The 20,549-nt window shown below is 46.9% G+C and overlaps 1 protein-coding gene across 1 annotated transcript in view; it reads right to left on the bottom strand.

Annotated features, from left to right (window-relative positions):
* The window catches only part of LOC136556382 (sodium- and chloride-dependent betaine transporter-like), a 32,754-nt gene that overhangs the window by 11,766 nt on the left and 439 nt on the right, over positions 1-20,549 (bottom strand). Inside the window, exons 2-10 of the mRNA XM_066549559.1 lie at positions 15,180-15,376; positions 11,445-11,579; positions 9,963-10,103; positions 8,669-8,756; positions 6,984-7,116; positions 3,982-4,116; positions 2,407-2,510; positions 819-943; positions 482-594 (exon numbers count right to left, since the gene is read on the bottom strand). Coding sequence (XP_066405656.1) covers positions 482-594; positions 819-943; positions 2,407-2,510; positions 3,982-4,116; positions 6,984-7,116; positions 8,669-8,756; positions 9,963-10,103; positions 11,445-11,579; positions 15,180-15,376 — 1,171 coding nt within the window. The remainder of the gene's footprint in view (positions 1-481; positions 595-818; positions 944-2,406; positions 2,511-3,981; positions 4,117-6,983; positions 7,117-8,668; positions 8,757-9,962; positions 10,104-11,444; positions 11,580-15,179; positions 15,377-20,549) is intronic.

The following is a 20,549-nucleotide window of genomic DNA, read 5'->3' as shown; positions in this document are numbered from 1 at the left end:
AGTAGAGCCTGAGCAAAGCACCTGCCTGGTGGACATGCAGGACACCCTCTACTCCCCTCGTGCCAGCAGCAGAGTTTCAGACTGCACTCTGCAGAGTTTGCTCCTGGTATAACAGGGATATGGCATGGGCACACCAGTGGGATTGCTCTGGTGGGATGCAGCTGGGAGAAAACAGCCCAGTTTCCCATCCCAGACTGTTCTGCTCTGTGCTCTGCCTTGCCCTGCAGGGTGCACAGTTTTGAAGAGATGTAGCTGAGCCATCCTCACATACACACAGGGAGAAGATGCCAGCAGAGATGCCAGCCCACATAACCACTGACTCTGAGCTCCCACAGTGTGAAAGTGCTGCTTACAGTGCAAAGAACCTTTCTAAGGTACCAGCAAAGCACAGACTCATCTTTATCCTTTCCAATGACCATGGGGAATGCTCAGGGTGGGAACAGGCACCTGCATGTTAGATGAGGAGGGGGGTTTGTTGTACCTGGCTGTCCAGTCCCAAGAAGATCAGCATGAGGAAGAAGAGGCAGGACCAGAGCTGAGACACAGGCATCATTGTTACTGCTGTTGGATATGCTATGAAAGCCAGGCCAGGACCTGCCAACAGACCACAGGATGACCATGTGTGCTCCTATTGTCACAGCTCCTTGACCACCCACGGCTGAAAGCTGTGTTGAGGAGCACTGGTCCTGCAGACCTCTCTGCAGACACCCATAGCAATAGAGGATGTAGAGAACATCCTGGGTTTCACCTCAGGAGAGTGCCCTCCCCTTCAGGCTGTTTGTTTTCCCTTGGCTCTGAAGTTGCCCAGAAAAACTTACCTGATTCAGCCACTTCTGAAATAGGCACGCCCTGCTCTTGAGCCATGAAGCCCAGCACAGAGAAAATGGCAAAGCCAGCAACAAAGCTGGTGGCACTGTTCAGGGAGCAGAGCATGAGGCAGTCCCTGCAGGAAGGAGACCAGAGAGAAATGGGGGTTTCCTGCTGCAGAATGGATCCACTTTAGGATCATGTCTGTGCTCAGCTTCCCTAGCTGGACAGCACTACCAAGAAACAGAAATGTTGTTCTAGAACCCCTCAGAGCAGAGCCAAGAGTTCAAAAGTTACAGGACTACACATGGCACAGTGGGAGAATGGGGCACAACCACACAGCACATAACAATAAAAAAAAAACCTTCAAGAATCCAGAGAATAGCAAAAACAACAGAGAAAATCAGGAAAACAGAAAATTAGAAGAGGAAAGAGGTTGAAAAAGGAAACATAGTTAAGAAAGAGGAGTATCTGAAAGCATGAGGACATACAGGTTCAGCAGGTCTAGTAAAATGAAGGTAATAGGACAATAAAAATCCTCACTGACAAGGGCAGTGTCTATACTGTCTTTATTAGCTATGCTCAGATGGAGGCTGGGATATGGTATGCTACTTGTCCTGAAACTTCTGTGCTCTTGGTCCTTGTGAAAATTGGGCACCACTCTGAGCTGGCAGGGCTGGAAGGCTCACATCCCTGGATCCTGCCTGGGCAGCTGCCAGAGCTGACCCACAGCATCAGCTGCCATGGGGTAGGCACTGTGGACACATTTGGGACACCCAGAGGTAAGCTGCAGCACAAGGCACCTTAGGAATTAGCTGAAGGTGTTAGCACAGCACAGCACTTCATTGGTGCCTGAAATATTTTGGGAGAGCCAAGAGAAAGTATTAACTGCCCAACCAACAGCCATGGCAGCACCTATCGGAGCACAGGAGAGATGATTGTTGTCTCCCAAGCACAATTCCATTTTACAATCTGTGCTGGAGCAATATGTGAAAGAACAGCAAAGTCCCTGCTTCTCAGGGCTCTGTAGAGGATGTCAAAAATGGTCCTGATTGCTCCACTGAGCTCCATGTCAGGCCATGGATAAAATAGACCTGTAATCCAAGGGCAAGGAGAAGGCCAGACAGACTTGATTAACCTCCTTGATAGGATCAAAAGGCCACTGGCAGTACATTACTCTGATGATAGTAAAGCACTGGAGACAGGAGGCCCCCATCATCTTTGTACCACCTCCCCTGCCTAGCCAGTGATGGCAGAGCTGGCCATGTCACTCCTGCCCACTCACTCTGTCCAAATAGAGTGTGCTGTCTACACAGTGGCTGGAGATACTCTCCATTTTCATTCCTCCCCCTCCTCCAGTCTCTCATTTCCACACTGACTCGTGCAGGAGAACACTATTAAAGTCATTTTCTGGACTCCTCTCTTCCCTCAGCCATTCTCCATCCCTGTGCTGAGTCCTCTGCAGCTTCTGCACTCTGAGCAAGTTGTTAGTCACAGCAGCACGACCCAAGGTCTCCCCCAGGGACAGAGCCTGCCTCTGATGCAGCTCCGTGCTGAGAAGATTTCCAGAAGGAAATGAGGAGTGCAGGCTCTTCCTACCTGTAACAGTTGTTGGTGTATTTGTTGTAGCTGCCCAGAGCTGTCAGGCACCCCTCGCAGATGGCGTAAGAGAAGAGGATTTGAGTGCCTGCATCCATCCACACCTGGAACAGAGAAGGTCAGTGGTCTCCAGACGTGGCAACAAAATTAACAAATGGCTGTGCCCTGTCAACAATAACTCCTCCAGTCATGGAGAACAAACCCTGTGAGACAGAAAGGGGATCTACAGTGAATGGAGAATCTGGGATACCTATCTGGAAAAAACTGAGCTATAGAACTGGAAACCCTTTAGGAAAAAGCTCTGAGGAGACCCTATTTTCACATCTCATTTAAGGTGACACCATTTCTCCACCCCACACCTTTGCATTCAAGGTAGAGATGGCATCCCTGATAGCATAGCTCCTTCTGAAGCTCTCACTACAGCTGCCTGTGGTCCTTACATGGCCCAGATGATTAATCTCCTTGCAGAGCCACTGGTGAGTCACCCCAAATGACAGTGTGATCAACAATCTGTGTACTCCCTTCCCTGCTCCCAGACCTAGTTTTCCCACCTCTCTGAGGCCACAGTGCACAGTGAAGGGCAGAAAATTGCTGAGATGAGAGATTGCAGCCCAGTGGGGGGTCACACACCCAGGTTTCCCTTTGCTCTGGCATTCCATGGGAAAAGCTGAGTCGGGCTTCTCACCACTGCTCCGGCCTTCTCCTCCATGGAGAGCTGAGCTGCAACTCTGCTCTCACACAGTCCCAGGGAAAGCCCTGAGCTGGGAGTTGTGGGCAGGCAGGTAAACAGCCCACCTTTCTGACGGTCTCCAGGCTCCCCAGTCATTCTCTTTTTCCTCTAAGCAGCACCCAGCTGCAAACATCCAGACAGATGGAATTTCGTAGCCTTCAAAGAATCTCATCCCAGGCACTGCTGCCTAAGTTCACCCTGATTTCCCACACATTGTCATGTACATAGGAGCCCTTCAGGCACAGACACATATCCCACTTGAACTAAAGCTCTACCTTCTGCCTCAACTCAGCAGCAGGATCTCACTGAGGGTTTCCATGAGCTCCAGTGACTGGTGGAAGTGATTGACCTTTGGCCAGCCCCTGCCCTAGGCAGGCGGGAGCAGCCCCCAGGAGCAGTGAAGGGAACCCAGCTGCTCACAGCCCATGTTACATGCATGCCTTGGTCTCTTCTGCAAGCACAGAGACCCCTCATGTCCTGGAAGGGTCCTGATGGAGCCAAAGTGCTAACCAGGCCAGAAAAAAAATTAAAAGGGATAGATTATATAACCCCTCCCTTAATTATCTGCATTTAACAGCCAGAAAAACTCTCTGTTTCACACTAAATACTGTATATACTCATCTGGCTTTGCTGAGCCCATGAGTAGAAATGACCTAATATGCCCACGTGCTGCAGTCCATGAGCAAAAAGAATATGCTGTGTAAGGGAACCAGACCCCTCTCAGAAGCTTTAAGGATCCTGGTTGCCTGACCTCCTTTCATAGATGACAGCTAGATGCTCAGCTCCAGAGGCCAGGGCACTGAGAACATCCTTGTGGCCAGCATTTGCCTGACACCACCCCTCACCTGTGGGTCTGCCAGCCTGGACATGTCTGGCTTCAGGTAGAAAATGATCCCCTCAGCAGCCCCTGGCAGCATGACCCCTCGAACCAGCAGGATGAGGAGCATCACATATGGGAAGGTGGCAGTGAAGTAAACGACCTGCAGGGGCAGGGAAACAAGAAGAGAGAGGGTCAGCAAGGAGGGGGCAGGCATCACTTCACCTCATCTGCAGGCCCTCACCCCAGCAAACCTCCCTGACTCTGCTGTTGGCTGTGGCTGCTGCTGCTAACATAGAACAGGGGTGGGAAAAAAAGTAATCAAGGTTACATCTCACTGGTGATTTAGTTAATCTGCATTTTGTTCTTCATCCAAGACTCTGCCACTGGTTGCTCTGCTTTGTTTTCTCTTTCCAGCCAGTGTAATTTCCCTGCTGTGCAGCTGTTCCCTTCATCTTTTGAAAGCTGCAGAAGAAACCCAGATCTCTTCCCATCACTGAGTTTTAATAAGTTATTAAAATAGTCCTATGCACAGCAAGAGCTTTCCAAATTAAACACCAACTTTTGCTGGCCAATTTGAGACACCTATGAGGCATCTCATTTCCAGAAGGGCTCATGCGTCACTCTCATCCCTTTAATGCCTTTGAGCTCACAGGTAAAAAATGGGGGCAACTCAAAGCCTTTAAAGAAAAAGTAGACCATTATTTTGTAATACCTATTTTTACTTCTTTTTGTGTGTGATATAAATAAATATTACAGTAGAATTAATCATCTCTAAACCATTTCTCTAATATAACATATTATTTTTTTCTAGTTGCAAAATATTTGTGAGCAAGTTGCAACTTCTTAACATTTATTCATTATTCAAATTCATCCAAGCAGTGTGAAGGCTTGTTTACTCCATGGATTCATAGTGATAGGCCTGAAATTACATTTTTTTGTGCTTAGTGATAATTGGTCAAATAAGTCACAGTACATGGTACTTTTGCTGTTCCCTGATTGAATGAGAATGACACTCCTTTGGGCACAAGTATTAAAATGTACCTTCAGAAATCAGTTTTAAGAAACATTTATGCATAAGGAAGAGAAACATAGCGGGGGAAAAAGGCTTTTAAAAGAAAATTAGTCTTTATGGAGTTATTTGAAATTATTGTCCTGAGGTCACTATGGTTTCTTTAAATTTGGGTTCCTTAAATCACAGAAGCAGAAACATAAGGATCTGGCAGGATTATGTGATTAGAGCAGCCTCTCAGGCAAACACAACCTCCTGTTTAATCTGGAGCTGTTGTACAAAGTTAGGCACTTGCTCAGAATTCTTGGGTCTTTCCTAATGCTTGTCTTAGTATATCGTCAGCAAAGAAAAAGAGAGAAGCAGTTTAATTTTTTGACAGTGCCCCTGTAATACTCAAAATTACAGCCTGCAGAGAAGACAACTGGCCTGTTTGACCTGTAGTATATTTGGGAACAAAAAACCCCTCTCTTATGGTTGCACCATGTCCATAACACCTGGCTGGTAAATAGCCAATAGCCCTGTACCCTAAAAATTGTGATGGAAAAATCTTCTGTAGTCTCAGGAAGACCATTCCATTTACTATATGTAGTCACTGTTTTCTCTCACTTTCTGGTCTGGTTTTGCCAAACCAAGTCAGCTAAACCAGCCTGACTGAAATACTTTAGCTTTCTCCTTGTGCAGGTAAGTTATGCACACTGGGGAAGCAGTGTGCATAAGGAGAACCATGCAAAGAAAAAACTCAGTGGAGAAGTCTGAGAGCCAAAGAGAACCTCAAGTGATTTAATTATTCTTCCATGCAAATCACACAATCTCTCAGACTCAATTTCTTTTCAAGATGGCACTGTGGTATTCAAAATAGGGGGCATCAGAGCTTCAAGGTTTAAAATGCCATCATTTATCATCCATCCCCTCTTCCCCATAAAGGTGGAGGCTGGATCTCCTTCCTTCAGAAATGGTGGACAAGAAGTCTGCATCAGCAAGAACCAATCATCAGCAAAATCTGGGGAAAATCTAGTGAGGGGAGCAAGCTGTTATCTCATTCTGTTGCAATGGGTGCCCAGTGCAGTTTTCAGTTAGCAGATAGGATTTAACACTGAAACCCAGGCGTCAAGTATGAAAGGGAACACTCGTGAAGAGTAGACAGTGTTTTGAAGGAAGAAATCTGTTGCAGAAGTTGGTTCCCTCCCTTTGCTATTGGGACATTCCCTGAACACCCACAAGACTAATCATTAATCATCAATCATCATTAATGATCCACCCATCTCATGGCAGCTCCAAGAAAGAGGTCCTGAGCAAATTAAGGCCATGGCAGAGTCCCTAATACCCAGCCCAAGGCACCAAACACTCATTCACTCCAAAAGGAAAACCAATCCATCTGCTCTGTAGGATAAACATCAGGAGGAAGCATTGGCTCCAGCCTCATTAGCAAAATGCAGAAAGTCAGAAGAACTGACCCAAAAACCTGCAGATTTAGAAAGAGGAAAAAAGAGAGAACAAGGACAAGAACATTTCTCCTACCCCAAGTATTTTCCAGGATAAAGAAGTAGGAGAGATTCATTATCTATTCTCTGAGCTGGTTACAGGCAGCAGCTTGTCTGTTTTGCTCAAGAGTTTAATAATTGCCAGGGATGGGAAGTCTGCCACTGTAGAGGATCTTGTTGAAAACACCCTCAAGCCACAGCAGGACAACACACTGGTGAGTGCATGATTCCCAAGGGCACTTGGGGAGAATCCATCAGCCAGTGTGGGTATTTGCAAGTGAAAATGTGCCTCAAAACTCCCGTCAGTTCCCAATTCTTTCCCCATTCTCCCCTCCCTGATGGACCTACTAATTTTATTCTTCCTCTTAGGTTTCAAACACAACTGGTGTACATCAGTACGGCCTCAACAGGTATTAAGTTTCACTTTGGTGCTGTGTCTTCTGCCTCTACTTCGTGAAGAAGGAAAAGAGATTGGGGAAGAAATAGAAGATGGATACAAGGAGACTTATGGTCTGGGAGGATAATCTCCATTCCTACTTTGCCTGTGGACTTGACCCCTTTCCAGATGCAGAAGTAGCAGATGATCCAGGCCAGCAGGAGACACAGAGCCAGCTCCCAGCGCACAGTGCCCAGTTTGTGAATACCATCCGTGAGCCCCAGCACTCGCTTCCTGCCGGTGTCCAGGGACAGGGAGAGAAGCATTAACACTCCACACCCCACTCAGGGTCCCACACAGACCTTTCCCATATTACCCCATCCAAAGACTTAACAGCCTATCTACAACACATCTGCCCAGGGCTCCCAGCCATGCACATCATCCCAGCTCTGCTCCACCGTGTCCTGTGGCTGACCCAAACCTCCCACTCTCCAAACCCATGGTGCCATGCCCATCAGACCCCTATGACACAAAATCAACACCTGCTCCCCATTGCTCCCTGAGCCTGGCAGCTCCCCAGCAGAGACAACTCCATCCAAAGCAGGCCACCAAAGCCACTATCAGCCCATGGTCACCATTCTTCCTCCCCATATGCTACACACACCCTATATTTAAGCATAAAATATCTTTAGGATTCCCATGTCCTTCCCTCAGTCTCCTTGCTTGGAGATTCACCATCAAAAAGGTAGGCCACACAAGAGCTCAGCACTGCAACTCCTGCAGTTCCCAGCAGCCTAAAACCCTTACAACTCCTCTGCACATTCTGCTCAAAACCACTTCCCTCACTGTCCCCTTGCCCTCTCTACAGAAAACCCAAACAACTGTTTCAGAGGGGCCTCAGCTCTCACTAAATATTATGTGCAAGGAGCAGGGCAGGAGAAGGGGGCCAGCACTGTGCAGCCTCTTTTTGCAGCCATGGGCACCCATCCACTTCTATGTGCCCTGTGGTGGCTGCAACAAAGGTGAGTCAACCCTTTCAAATGTACTTTAAGTGACAGAAATGGGGAAAAAACCCAAACCCAACTGCTGAAGCTGAGTCCTTGACACCCCTCTTCTTTGTAAGATTTTCCTCTGTAGCATGTGGAGTGGTAGGGTGGCACCAGCAGCCATTTCAACCTCTCCAGGCTGCACTGATGACCCTATCTGGGACATAGTGTGGCTTGCTGTAAGACCCCTCACTCAGACTGTACTTTAATGTCTCCAGCCCCAAATTCTTCAAATTTCTCCACCATCCTCAAATTATCCTCTGGCATCTCATGCATGCATCTCAGATCTCTGCTCTCCAGGAATGATCCTGAGCAGCCTGATGGATCACTTCCCTTAGACAGCAAACAAGACTGGGTCAAAAGTAGGTAAAAGGCAGTTTTTCTCCCTTGTGTTTCACTGTGGAGGACTGTTCCATCTGCCGTGGTCTCATGCTTGCCTGCCAACCTGCAACACTCAGCACATGCACTCCTGCTTGCAGCAAGCCCTCGCCTGCTTTTGGTGCCTCTCTCAGTGGCCACACTCACCCAGGCAGCCCAGTGCCAGAAAGGGGAACACACCCTCAAGGTGCACATGAGCACCCCTGGGCAGGCACACCGTGAGCTGCCTTTGGGGTGTGCCCAGTCCTCACACCCTGGGCTCTGTGCCCATCTCCTCGGCAGCTCCTTGTGCTCCCCGTGTTGGATCTGACACGTGGCACCTCACTTTGCTCCTACAGACACACAGCCCCCAGCCCAGGGAGTCCTGCAGCTGCAAGCTCTGGATGAGAGGGAGCCTGAACAGAGGGAAAGCAATCACATACTCCCAAAACTCAATCATTGAGGAGGTGGCGTTCGCTGGCAAGGTCCTGTTGTCCAGGCTGGATTTATTCAGAATGTCCACACAGAGATCTACCAAAAGAAAAGGAAGCTGATGAGGTGAGAAACTCTCTAGGGCTCCTCCAAGAGGGATGTTCCTTCCCCTCTGGACCCTAACCCTCACAGATCCTTCATCTTGTGCTATAGAGCATCTCATTAAATGTCTCACTAAACTCTGGCTCTCCCCAGGTATGAATCCCAATTCAGCAGTCACCAGAGGGGCTTTGGGAAGGGAAGAGGGGAAGGAGAGAACAATCCCCTGCCAAACTGAGAACAGATGACTGAAAAATATAGATTATCAAGGCAGAGCGACTATGAGTAGTCAGGATAGAAAATCTCATTCTCTTTCCACATCAGGCACCATTCCCTGTCCACACATGCACACGCCACAGAAGCCTTCATGTTCTCCTTTGCCATCCCCAACCATTACAAAGCATGAAATAACTAAAAACAGAGGAGATGCCACACATCCAATGCACCCCATCTTGCATTTTGCCAGCAAAAGACAATCCAATGGAAAACCAAGGAAACTCAGCTGTTGCTGGGAAACTTCTCTCTGTTAAGAGAACATTTGTGGCTTTCCGTGCAAACAAATCCATTCTGGGGAGCTGAAGGAATTGGATCAGCTCCTTAAAAGGCTGGTTACTTCTGCTGGGATGAAAAGGCAGAGGGAGCTGTGAGTAAAAGGCCCACAGGGTAGAAAAATTTAACTAATTGCAGAAATTAATCATCTGACGCAGAGAAAAAGGGAGGGAACCAAGCTGTTGCCAAGCAAAACCTGTTCAACGTGTTAAAAAATTCCTGACAAGGACATTCATGAGAATTACCTCACATCCACCTCATCTTCTCAGCTTGTGCTGAGCCAAAGTCAAAGCCAGGTCTCCTTTGCAGGGCAGAGTTAAGTGAAAAGCTGAGTGCACAGAGGAAACTGTTCAGGCACTGGCAGTGGCAGCAACCGTCCCAGTCACTACGCAGGAATGGGGCAGAGCAAGGGAACTATAAGATCAACCATTGCACCAGAGCTAATAAAAAGATCCTGCCACATGAGAAGGGCTCTAGATTGGCTTGCAAACTCTACCATCCACCTCTCCTGCTCGCCAGAAAATGCCTATTTTTTGGTGACATCACATGCCAGCTCATGAGAGCTTCTTATCCAAACAAAAACAAATATTTTCAACAAAACCTAAATAACTTCTGGGAATTGGAAAGAAGCTAGAAACTGCCCAAGAAAAGGTGTACCTGAGTTCCAGGGGTTATTGCAGCTGGCCCATGGTAGCACTGAAGAGAAGGAGCTGAACAGGTAGAAGAGCGCCCAGGACAAGATGACGATGTAGTAGATATTCAGATATCCCACAATGACTTGGGTGGCATATCCAATTCCTGTGAAGAAAAGCAAAGGAGGTGAGGATGGGACTGGCAACCAACTCCCAGCACATGAGGCTTAACCCCAAACAAAAGACACTGGTCATGCTGTGGTTAGAATGAGGCAACACCAACAACATGGCTCTCCAGAAAATAGTGCAAAACCTGCCTAAGGGAAAGAGGAAGGATTTTGTGGTTGGGCACGCAGAGAGGAAACATTGTTGGTAACTCTAGACAGGTTTGTGGTGAAACAGCCAGAAAACCTTATGCTGATTTGAAAAAAAAATTCTGATGGCTACCATGCCACAGCATCATAATGCCTCCTATTCAGAAAAAATACAGCTCAAGCCTTTGAAGAAAAGAAATGCAGCTGAGTCTCTTACTTTTGGAAAGTGTCAGGCAAAAAAGTCTTACAGCTGATATTCACCATGCTCAGCTTTGGTCCTGGGTCCTGCCTGTGCCCATTGCTCACTGAGACCTCAGAACAGTAATCAGAGCAGAAAGGCCCAATTCATTTATTTAAAACTGGTTGTCAGTGTCCTTTGAGATACCCCTGCTGGTCCAGCTCCAGGTCTGTGCCAGAGCACAGGGGTCTCCAGTGCAGGAGGTACCAGACTCCCCAAGGAGTTTCAAATAGCACTGCATGCCCATGCTCAAACAAACTAACCAGGCTCCACTCTGCCTGAGCACAGGTTTCTCCATCTGCAAAACATGGTTAATAAGCTCTCCTCTGGACAGAAGAATTGAGGAAATTGTATTCATGAATATATTAATCCCATTAAACAACCTTCCCCAGGGCCCCAGAAGTCCTGGCTCTTATCCCTGTGGCTTAACATCCCCATCCCATCTCTGGGCTGTCAGACCCAGTGCACACAGTCTGATTCCCCCAGTTTGAAGGATTCCAGCCTGCAAATGCTGCCACAGCAGCCCTGGGCATGGGAGTGGGCAGGGAAAGCACAATAAACCAGACAGATTTCCTCAATCTCTTCTCCCCTCACTATTTGTCCTGAACCTCACACAGGTGTTTGTACATGGATACTTCCATTCTCCTCCTTCAAGTTGGCTGTCCTGCTTCTCCTCTCTCCCAGGTTCTGAGCTCCTCAAAGCAGAGGCTGTGGTTCAGGTGGACCAGCACAGCCCCCAGGCAGCACCACACACCCTCACTCAGATCAAGAGGGGTCAGGGAACTGCCCCTGCACACACAGCAGGCAGCAGAAGGAATAACAAGGCTGGGAGACAGAAGAAGGGAGGGAGAATAAAAGAGAAAGGAAAAAAAAAAGAATAATAATACTAAAAAAAAAGGATCTGAGTCACTGATTTTCAGAAAGTGTTGTCAGTAAATACTGTAACTTGACTGACCTTCAAAGATGGGACAGATCTTCCTCCAGGCTGTCACCCCTCCCTGGCTCGTGTACTGCCCCAGCGCCGTCTCCAGCAGGAACAGAGGGATCCCACAGGTGAAGAGGAAGATGAGGTAAGGGATGAGGAAGGCTCCTGCAGAGAGGGTTAAAATGCTGCCTCAGAAACCTCTTCAAAAACCTTATCCTTAAAATCTCTTGCCAGGTACCTGGGACCACAGCTGGAATCAGCTACATAAACATAAATATTTCACTGAACTAAATGTGCAACCTCTGCTAAAGAAACAAGGTCTCCATCACCATAATTTTTAGAAAAAAATACATGGGTGGTCTGTCTTGTGCTACTGCAGCACTTCTGCATTTGGCATAGGCCAAAACCTAGAGGGGTAAGGAGTAGCCAGACAAGGAGCTAAAAAAAGATAGTGCTGAAGAAGTTCTCCCTGCTTCATGCTCCTGACCTCATTCCAGCTTTCAGCAGGAAGGGGATGAACAAAATAAGTCCTTGTTTCACATAACCACATTTGTTCTGCCTTTCATGAGAGTCACAGCAAAACTCCCACTTGCCCAGAGGATACAAACCTGGAGGCTGGTGACATTTCTTGGTAAGTAAAACGTTTGCCAGGATATAAATTTACTTGAGACATATTTCACGTCAAATTTGGAAAGTAGATTGCACCAGAAAAATGGAAATAGGGGAAGAATATCTTTCCAGCATTTTCAAAATGAGCAAGTTTAACTTCTACCTTCAAAATCCATTACTTGCTAAAATGTAGAGAAATGTCTGAAGAGAAATCAGCCTGAAATGGCTTTCAGATTAACCCTTGTCAAAAGGGAAGAGGAAGGAGAAAAGAGCAAGACTTTTTCCCAGAAACAATGACCAACATAAACTAAGCATAAGAAAAGACAAACAAAAATAACTAAAAAGTTTCATGCCCTGAAAAAATGGCTTAGTCCTCTGTTCAGCTGCCTGAGATTTTTTTTGCACCTTTTCAGTTATGTTGTCAAACCAAAACAACAAGTACCTTCACTGCTCTGCTCAAAACTGCTCCTGAGATCTCATTTTCACAGCTGACCTTCCTTCTGACACCTCACCCTCTTTCTCCACATCCTTAGTGTAGATTTTCACACTCTTGCTCCCCTCCAAACAAGATAAGGTGACTGCCTTCCTTGCTGAAACAACTGTGGCTATCTTGCCACTCCATACAAGAAAATTTGGTCAGGAACACCTGTCTTGCCAGGGCCTGGAGAGCATCTCAGTTGCTTGTAACCAAGACGAGGGTGCCTTTCTCAGCCACCGTCCCCCCTGGCCCTCTCCTCCCCTGCCAGCACAGGCATTCACACTGACATTCCTTCCAGTGACTGTGAGCAACCAGGAACACTTGCCCTTGTTTTTAAGCCAACAATGTTACAATAACAAAGAACATCCAAATTTCCCCTAAACACAGCTGTGTGTAGCTGCAGGAGACCTGGGGCCAGAGGGAAGGAGGCTGGTTCTCAGGGTCAGTCCAGGTTTGCAGGGTAGGAAGTGAGAACCTGCACTAGAAGTGAGACCCTGAACTAGAGGCAGCTGCTGCTTTTGGTGTTGCAAGACATCTATGCCAAATCTGCAAGACAGCTTTATTATCCTGCACACAGATGAGCCTTTCAGCAGACTCCAGACCCTCTCCTCTGATACAATTTGTCCCAGAGGTTGACCCATTTTGGTCTCTGAGCAACGATGACTTTCTTCCACCTCTATTGTCCTGTCTCTCTTAACTGTCCCACAGCAGTTACCAGCTGAAACTCCAGCTGTGATCGCCTCCTCAGTTTGCTGCTCTACTGAAGGAGCATCAGCCTTGAGTGGGGCCCCCAGCAACAGATCCTCTTCCCTTATGAGTCAATAATAAGTTCAGGATGCTGAGCAATTAGATCAAATCTGATAGTGCAGCAGCAGACAAGGTTGCAGTTGGTCACTTTACAGAAAACTAGCACTATTGTTTCTATGGCATCTCTCTTTAGAGCTGTAGAACCATTTCAGTACATCCAGGTGGAGAAAGGTGACAGGACGGCAGTCTCAAATTTGGAGGGTAAGGGTGGGACAGGGATGAAGCATTTATAGGTGGAAAATGCCTTTTTTTTGCAATTTCAATAACTTTTCCAATGCTGAGAATGCTTTTGAGTGTCATGGGAAATACATTGCCTTGTTCTGTATCAGTCTTCTGGTTCCCTAGAGCCCTGGAGAGAGAAAAGTACCTTCTACAGCAGTAGCATACTTTCTGCAAGGGAGCTGTGAGGGAAGGACACTCCCATCCTAACCTTTCCCAAGCCTAGCCTCCTTGCCCTCTGAATCACAGCCTTAGCTATTCCAGAGCAGTTTAATTAAAAAGAAAAATGTTATTCAATAGACATTTAAAGTGAACAAAAGTAGCCTTTTCACTTACACTTATTAGCATACAAATTGCAAGGACTGCTGAACCGGGTACCACAGGCACAAACTATGCAAAGATACCATCTGAGCTCAGGGAGAAATTTTCCATGCAAAACCCATGACTCCTCTCTCAAAGCATCCCTGCAGAATGGGCTCCTCAATCAGATGCATCCCCAGTGTTTCCTAACCTGTGCCCATTTGACTTGCTCTTGGGTGCCTCCCATCAAAATATTGGAGAAGAAAACTGGAGGATCTGCTAAAAATCATTCCAGGTGCAAGAAAAACTTAATTCCATTTTCTGTAACCATTTCTTACCCTGCCCCTCACTGGTTTTGAGGATTTATTTCTTGTCTCTTGTTTAATTTGGATAAACTCCAGCAACAGCAGAGGACAGGAATTTGGAAGCCCTGGGGAAAATTACAGTGGAACCACTCAGCTATTGGTGAAAGCTCATGGCACCTTGGAAAAGAAAGGCCTCTGGGGCATGGTCTGCAGAGAAAGGAAGCTCAGAATAGGGGGGAGGGGTGTGAAGCAAATCCCAGACCATTAATTCAGGGTGTTTTTAGAGAACAAGAACAAAAGAGAAGTTATTGCTGGATTTGACATGTAATTTGCTATTCCTCCTTTTCTTTTATAAAGTTAGATTTTTATTCACTGAGAAAAGTTAGTGACAGTCAATTATTCCCTTACGGTTTCATTTTATTGTTATGAGAAATTTTAACTTTTAACCATGTAATGATCTTATTGCAGTATTACTACAAGAGAAAAGGAGAGGCACGCAGAGAAACAAAAGGGAAGGTGAATGAACCTTTTTTGGGGTTGAATTTTCCTAATAGTGGTTTGATCACTGTGAGAATTGCTCCAGGGGAAGAGGCAGAAATCTCCTTCTAGAGTGTATCAGGCCTTGGCTAGGATACCAGCACTATCTAGGCCTTTCCTCCTCTGTAACAAAGGATGGATTTGACACCAGCAGTAGGAAAAGGGAATATGTAGGAGGAGGTTGATGTTGGCTTTCTGACCACTCACAGCACCTGATATTTTCTAAAGACCAATAATTTCTTGAGATGCCCAACAGCCTTAAGTTGTTACTGGGGGTCAATTTTTCAGGATTCCAGATTTGAGAATACTGCTTTAAGGAACAGTATCCACTGGGGAGCTGGATTCACCCTGAGTTTTTATTCTTCCTGGTTTTGGCAGGAACTAACTTGTTGAAGGAGTGAATAAGGGAATACCACCTTAGGGAGTATATAGAAGAATTGGGTGCAGGCATGTACATGTCTCTCAGCATACCTACAGATCTAGAACAACTCACGTGTGCTGTGCACTCACCACCTCCATTCTTGTAGCAGAGGTATGGGAACCTCCACACGTTACCCAGGCCAATGATCTCCCCAGCCACTGACAGCACAAACTCCATTTTGTTCCGCCACTGGCCTCTCTCTTCCATTTCCTCCATTCTTATCTCTTCAGGAGACATGGTGGCCCCATTGCGTTCTCCTTCCTTGGATATGGCTCTTGTCATGGCTCTGTGGGACAGAAGGGAAGGAGAGCATGGGATGTAGGGAGCTGCTGCAGTACACGCTCGTGGGAAGAGGAGTGAGGGGACCAGACACCGCAATAAGATGTGGTTCCAGTATCAGTATGTAAATTTAGGCACATCTAACTGGTGGCATTACTGAGCAGAAGCTGGCCTTTCTAGAAGTGATTTGCTTTAGCAAGGGACACACATTCCCTTGTTGAGATTAGGAAAATAGACTGGAAACAAGTCTCTCCAAAGCAGCAGCATCTCTGCTTCCATTCCCATCAGCTGGGGCTGCACAGAAACCAGGGTTTTGTTCCCTTGTAGCAACTTACAAATTCATTTTGCTGGTGGTTCAATAAGTTTTTTAATAGCACATCTCTCATTCCTACTGTGCCACCTAAAGGAACATCCCCATCTTCAGGGAGCCACAGAGACAGCAATCTGCATCACCCACAATACTCAAGATTTCCACTGCCTCTGGATCTGCTCTGGACTATTTAACTTGCTCTCTCCCTCGGCTCTGGAGGCAGCTCAGGCCAAGGATCTCTCCCAGTCAGCAGCTCAGTGGTGAGCAGGACTTCATCAGCTTTGATGTCATTTACCTTATAGGACCACCAAATCTTCTACTGACCCTTTGCACCAGGACAGTGCACCAGGACCATGATGCCAAACTATTCCCTCCCTCCTTGTGCCTGGTGTCCCTCCAGCCATGTCCCTCTGGACAAACACCAGGTATGAGCCATCTCATAGTGAGTGGGGACTACCAGGGAACCTGACCTAACTGGAAATAACAGCAAATGTAAGCCCAAATATCTAACTGTCCCAGCAGCCAAGGAACACTGTGGCACTTGTTTGGGTGTAGTTTCCAATGAGGCAAGGAGGAAGCAGGAGCTGGTGGGCCATGCTCACACTTATCCACACAAGGCAGCATCATTATCAGTGTCTCATTTAGTTCTGTAAAGGAAATCATTCCTAAATGCTAACCCTCAGGATATATCAGGCCCTGGGGCAAAGAAAGATGCTTGTGTATGAAAAGACAATTTCTAATGAATGTTCACAGCAGAACAAGCAGTTCTTTGACATAGGCATGTTTCCTCCTGTTATTCAAGTAACGAAAGTAAATCAGATCTCACAGAGTAATACACCAATTGCTCTCCAAATGCCCTGGGCAACAACAGGCTTTGTTCCCCCATCTGCTCTCCTGAAGGGCTCATCCTATTTGCTTTGCTACCAGCAGCAGATTTCCATGGATGCTGAATGGAGGACAGTCTCATGCAAGACATCAACCAGTGTAAGAGGGGCTGCAACAAGATCAGGGGAACATAAACCAGAGAGGAGAGCAGTCAAAGGCTGGTGAAGATCATCTTCCAGGCTAATATAACATCCTTTTCAAAAACAAGGCAGAAAGATCCTGGTCCCTGCTGAATTTGAGAGGTTTTTAGAACTATTGCCAGTAAGAGCCTATATAGGGGTAGTGCTGCAGTGGGCACAACCAGTTTTGGTGTCAAATGCAGATGCATGAGGGCACTGAGGAAGCAACCTCTGTTTTATCTCCAGCCCTTGCCCTTTATGGTCCATATTCTTGAAAGCAACTATTTGCTCGTATGGCTTGCACTGAGCCAAACCACCAAGGACTACGACACCTGTGGATCTACATGAGAGTGGGAAGGTGAATCAGCCCTCTAACAGGCTCCTAACAAACCTCTAACCCCACATTTAAAGAAGGTGGTGAAGCCCAGGAATCAAGGCACACGCCCTAAATGCTGGCTTGCAGCTGCAGCTCTGCAGCTCCCCAGTCCCAGATTTTCTCCCTGCACTCAGCCCTTCTGCTGGGTTGGATTGGGAGATGGAATCATCAGGTCCTCCTGCCAGCCATTTCTCAGCTTCTAAAGCCCAGGCAGAGCCCTTTCTCCCCACTGGCTGCCTGCAACAAGGCCTGCTAGCTGGCTAATCAGTTTATTCCAATGCTGCAGCACAGCCTCCTCGTCTCAGAGGAGCAGAGCTCCACGCACTGTCAAATGTGAGAGAAAAAGTAACACATACCTAATGAAACATGTTTGATCTGTCACAGTCCTTGGCACATTCCAATTTGCTGCAGTCCAGGACACGTTATCAAGTGCAGCAATGTTTAAGTCTGGGTTTGGTGAGGATGTCCCAGGAAGCTGGCAGGACAAGACTAGCTAATTCTTGGGTTTTATTCTTTTAATGTAAGGTGGATCCAAGAGACAGCCTATTTCTGCTAATATTTGTGGGTTTATTTCATTTTTGCTAGACCTGTTTCACACATGGGTGCAGAGGAAGGTCACAATCAGAGAATCACCTCCTCTCATCTAGCCCTGGGAAGGGAATGTATGAGTGCCAGCCCACAGCCCCAACCCTGTCACCAGCCTCCAGCTCAGGGACACCTGGACCAGGACTTTTTATCTTTCCTCTGACTCCTGAACAGACCAACATGAAGGATAGAATTTGCAATGAGGAACACAGCTGGGAGAAACACAGAGCAGCAGGGGAGACACAGCACTTCTGCCTTCATTTTCCTATTTTAAGAAGGGGGAAAGCACCCTGGCTATGAAATCAAATCTTTTCAAGTGGGAACAGATGGTGGATTAAACTGGTGCCTAAAGTTCTGGCTTTTCATGGCATGAAATACAACTTTTCCTTCCCAGACAAAGCCATGCACATTACACATCCCCTCCACTTCCCTCTCTGCTTCGCCTACCATTTCTATGAGAAAGTCTATTCATACACCTCCTGGCTCTTTTCCTAAACATTTAATCCTACTGTGCCCCTGCTCTGTATGTTCTTAGGCCAGATGGGGACTCAAATAACTTCTTGTTTCCAGCTAGGAAGAATTTGGTTCTCCCACAGCAGTCACAGCCACCTACTGGGTTACATCCTCCCCAACAGACAAACATTCTCTTCTTCCTTTGGTTGCCCCCTCCTTAATACATGAGTTTGGAGTAAAGACTGTGCCCCTCACTGCTCGCCTGCACTTTTTTTGCTGTTTCTTCACCAAAGTTAGGAGAAAAACCCTATGACCACTTCATTCCCAGACTCTTTTCTTCCTCTGCCACAAACTTTTCCCAACTGCTAAAATGCCATCTTGGTGCAATCCACCCTCTATCCTGCTCCTGCAGCCTCTCCCCACCACCACCTTCCCTCCTCAGCTCCTTCTGACCTCACCTGTCTCTTCCAGAGGTGCTCTGCTGTATTTTCAGCCCTCAGCACTTGGAGGAGATGGTTTTTTTGCCCTTCACAGAAATGACCTGTAGTCTGTCATCTTCCCACAGAGAGCAGTGAGCTCCCTCTATGCAGCTCCATAGGAAATGGTACAGTATTTGGTACTGGGCTTGGTGCATGGAGATAGCCACAATTTCTTTCCCCAAAAGATTTATGGCTGGGAAAACAAGAATACATCTGCATTCCTGCAGGACCCGAAAAGAAAGAAGGCAGCATGCAGGCAGCCATAGACCCAGAGCAACAAGTTCCACTCTTGAATATTTGAATGAGGCAACACAGTCTCCCCTTGGTCACAAATTTTGGACTGTGTTTGTCCCACGCCTATCACCATGGGATCCTTCAAGTATGGCCACAAAAGGCAAGGAAAACCAAGGACATCTCTGAAGCATTGTGGTCACTCAGCAGTTGCCTATGATGTGCTGAACACACAATGCAGATATGCAGGAGAATGGCATTTTTTGGCTTTGTTTGGAAACAAGATGCCACTGAAGGAGAGAGGCAGTAATAAGAAAAGAGGAGAAAGAAAGCATCATTTGAAGCAAAATACAGTGCTATCCTCAGCCTCTCTCAGGGTAAAAAAGGGCTTTTTCAAAGTTCCTCAGGTGAGGCAAGGAACAAGAGTAAGACAAGATGAGAGAGAAGCCACCTGGAGTTTTGGCACCAGAGGAAGAAGCCAATAGAAATTATCCTAAAGCTTTTATTTCAGCAAACTTACTGCCTGTTCCCGACTGCTGTCAGACAGGAGTTCCTACTGCTGGGAAGTTAACATCCTCTGTTTGACCTATTTTGCTGTTTTATCATAAGGCAAATGAGATGAGGACAATCTCCAGAGGGAATAGTCAAACAGAGGGAACAGCAGACAAAAATGTCTCTAAAAGGCAGCTGATAACATTTATGAGAGGAATCACAGTGTTAAAGCTCCCTTGGACACTCAAAGGTACTGCCTGAACTGCAGAATCACAGGTGACAACACAGACAGCTGCAGTGCATTTATATTTCTTGGTTTCATTTTGAAACAAGCAGCAACCAAGCACATAAACTGCAATTTAAGATGGGGAGGGAGGAATCAGGAAGCAAGACGACTGGGCTGTGTTACAAAAGGAGGAGCAGGAGGACACATAAAATTCTCGGGTTGCACAACCGGAGCCAGCAGTTAGTCAGCAGCTGAAACCCTGCGCTGCATTTTGATGGCAGGAGACGGGGGCGGAGGTGGGAGCAGAGACAGAAAATCAGGGCTCAGCATGGAACAGCAGCGCCGAGGTACAGCTTAAGGAGCCAGCCCGGGTAAATTAGTGCATGGGGGCTGCTACTGGAACCGGTCATCTCTGCGAGATGGACAAGAAAATATTAGCAGTGGAAGCAAAGTGCTTTCCAGCCAATCTAAGAACAGCTACACGAGCAGAGACAGCTGCTTCCAAACGGGAATGCTGCTGGAGAATGGCTCACTCCAGCTGCATAACAGAGAAAGGCAAGGAAAGATGTACAAAGAGAAAAACTGATCAACTTCAGGACAGCACTTGAAATTAAAATGTCTTTCATTTCAAGCAATTGAAAGTTAGTTGGCTTCTTTACACTTTCTAATTAACTTCCAGGTTCTGTGGGCTGCAGGGTATTCTCAAAGCATCTGTTCAGAAACGTTCATGAGGCACAGGAGACTGTTCCAAGAATCAGATCCTACCTATGTTTTCTCCAGTGTGAAATAAGAGCAATGCTTGTGCAGAGAGTTTGCTACTTACTGACACCAGAAAGAGTGAGATCAGGAACTCAGTGAGTTCCTCATGAGCGAGTTCACTGATGGCATGGACATCTGCAACACAAGATGCAAGGATTATAGAGCATCACCCTTCAGAGCACACACCCCCAGTGCAGGAGGGTGCCAAATGGATCCTGCTCTGACTTCTGCTGCTGGACAGGAGACCCTCTGAAGCTTCTAACAG

The sequence above is a fragment of the Molothrus aeneus genome, chromosome 5 (assembly GCF_037042795.1).
Source record: "Molothrus aeneus isolate 106 chromosome 5, BPBGC_Maene_1.0, whole genome shotgun sequence".
Taxonomy (NCBI): domain Eukaryota; kingdom Metazoa; phylum Chordata; class Aves; order Passeriformes; family Icteridae; genus Molothrus; species Molothrus aeneus.
This window is presented reverse-complemented; position numbering and strand designations above follow the sequence as displayed.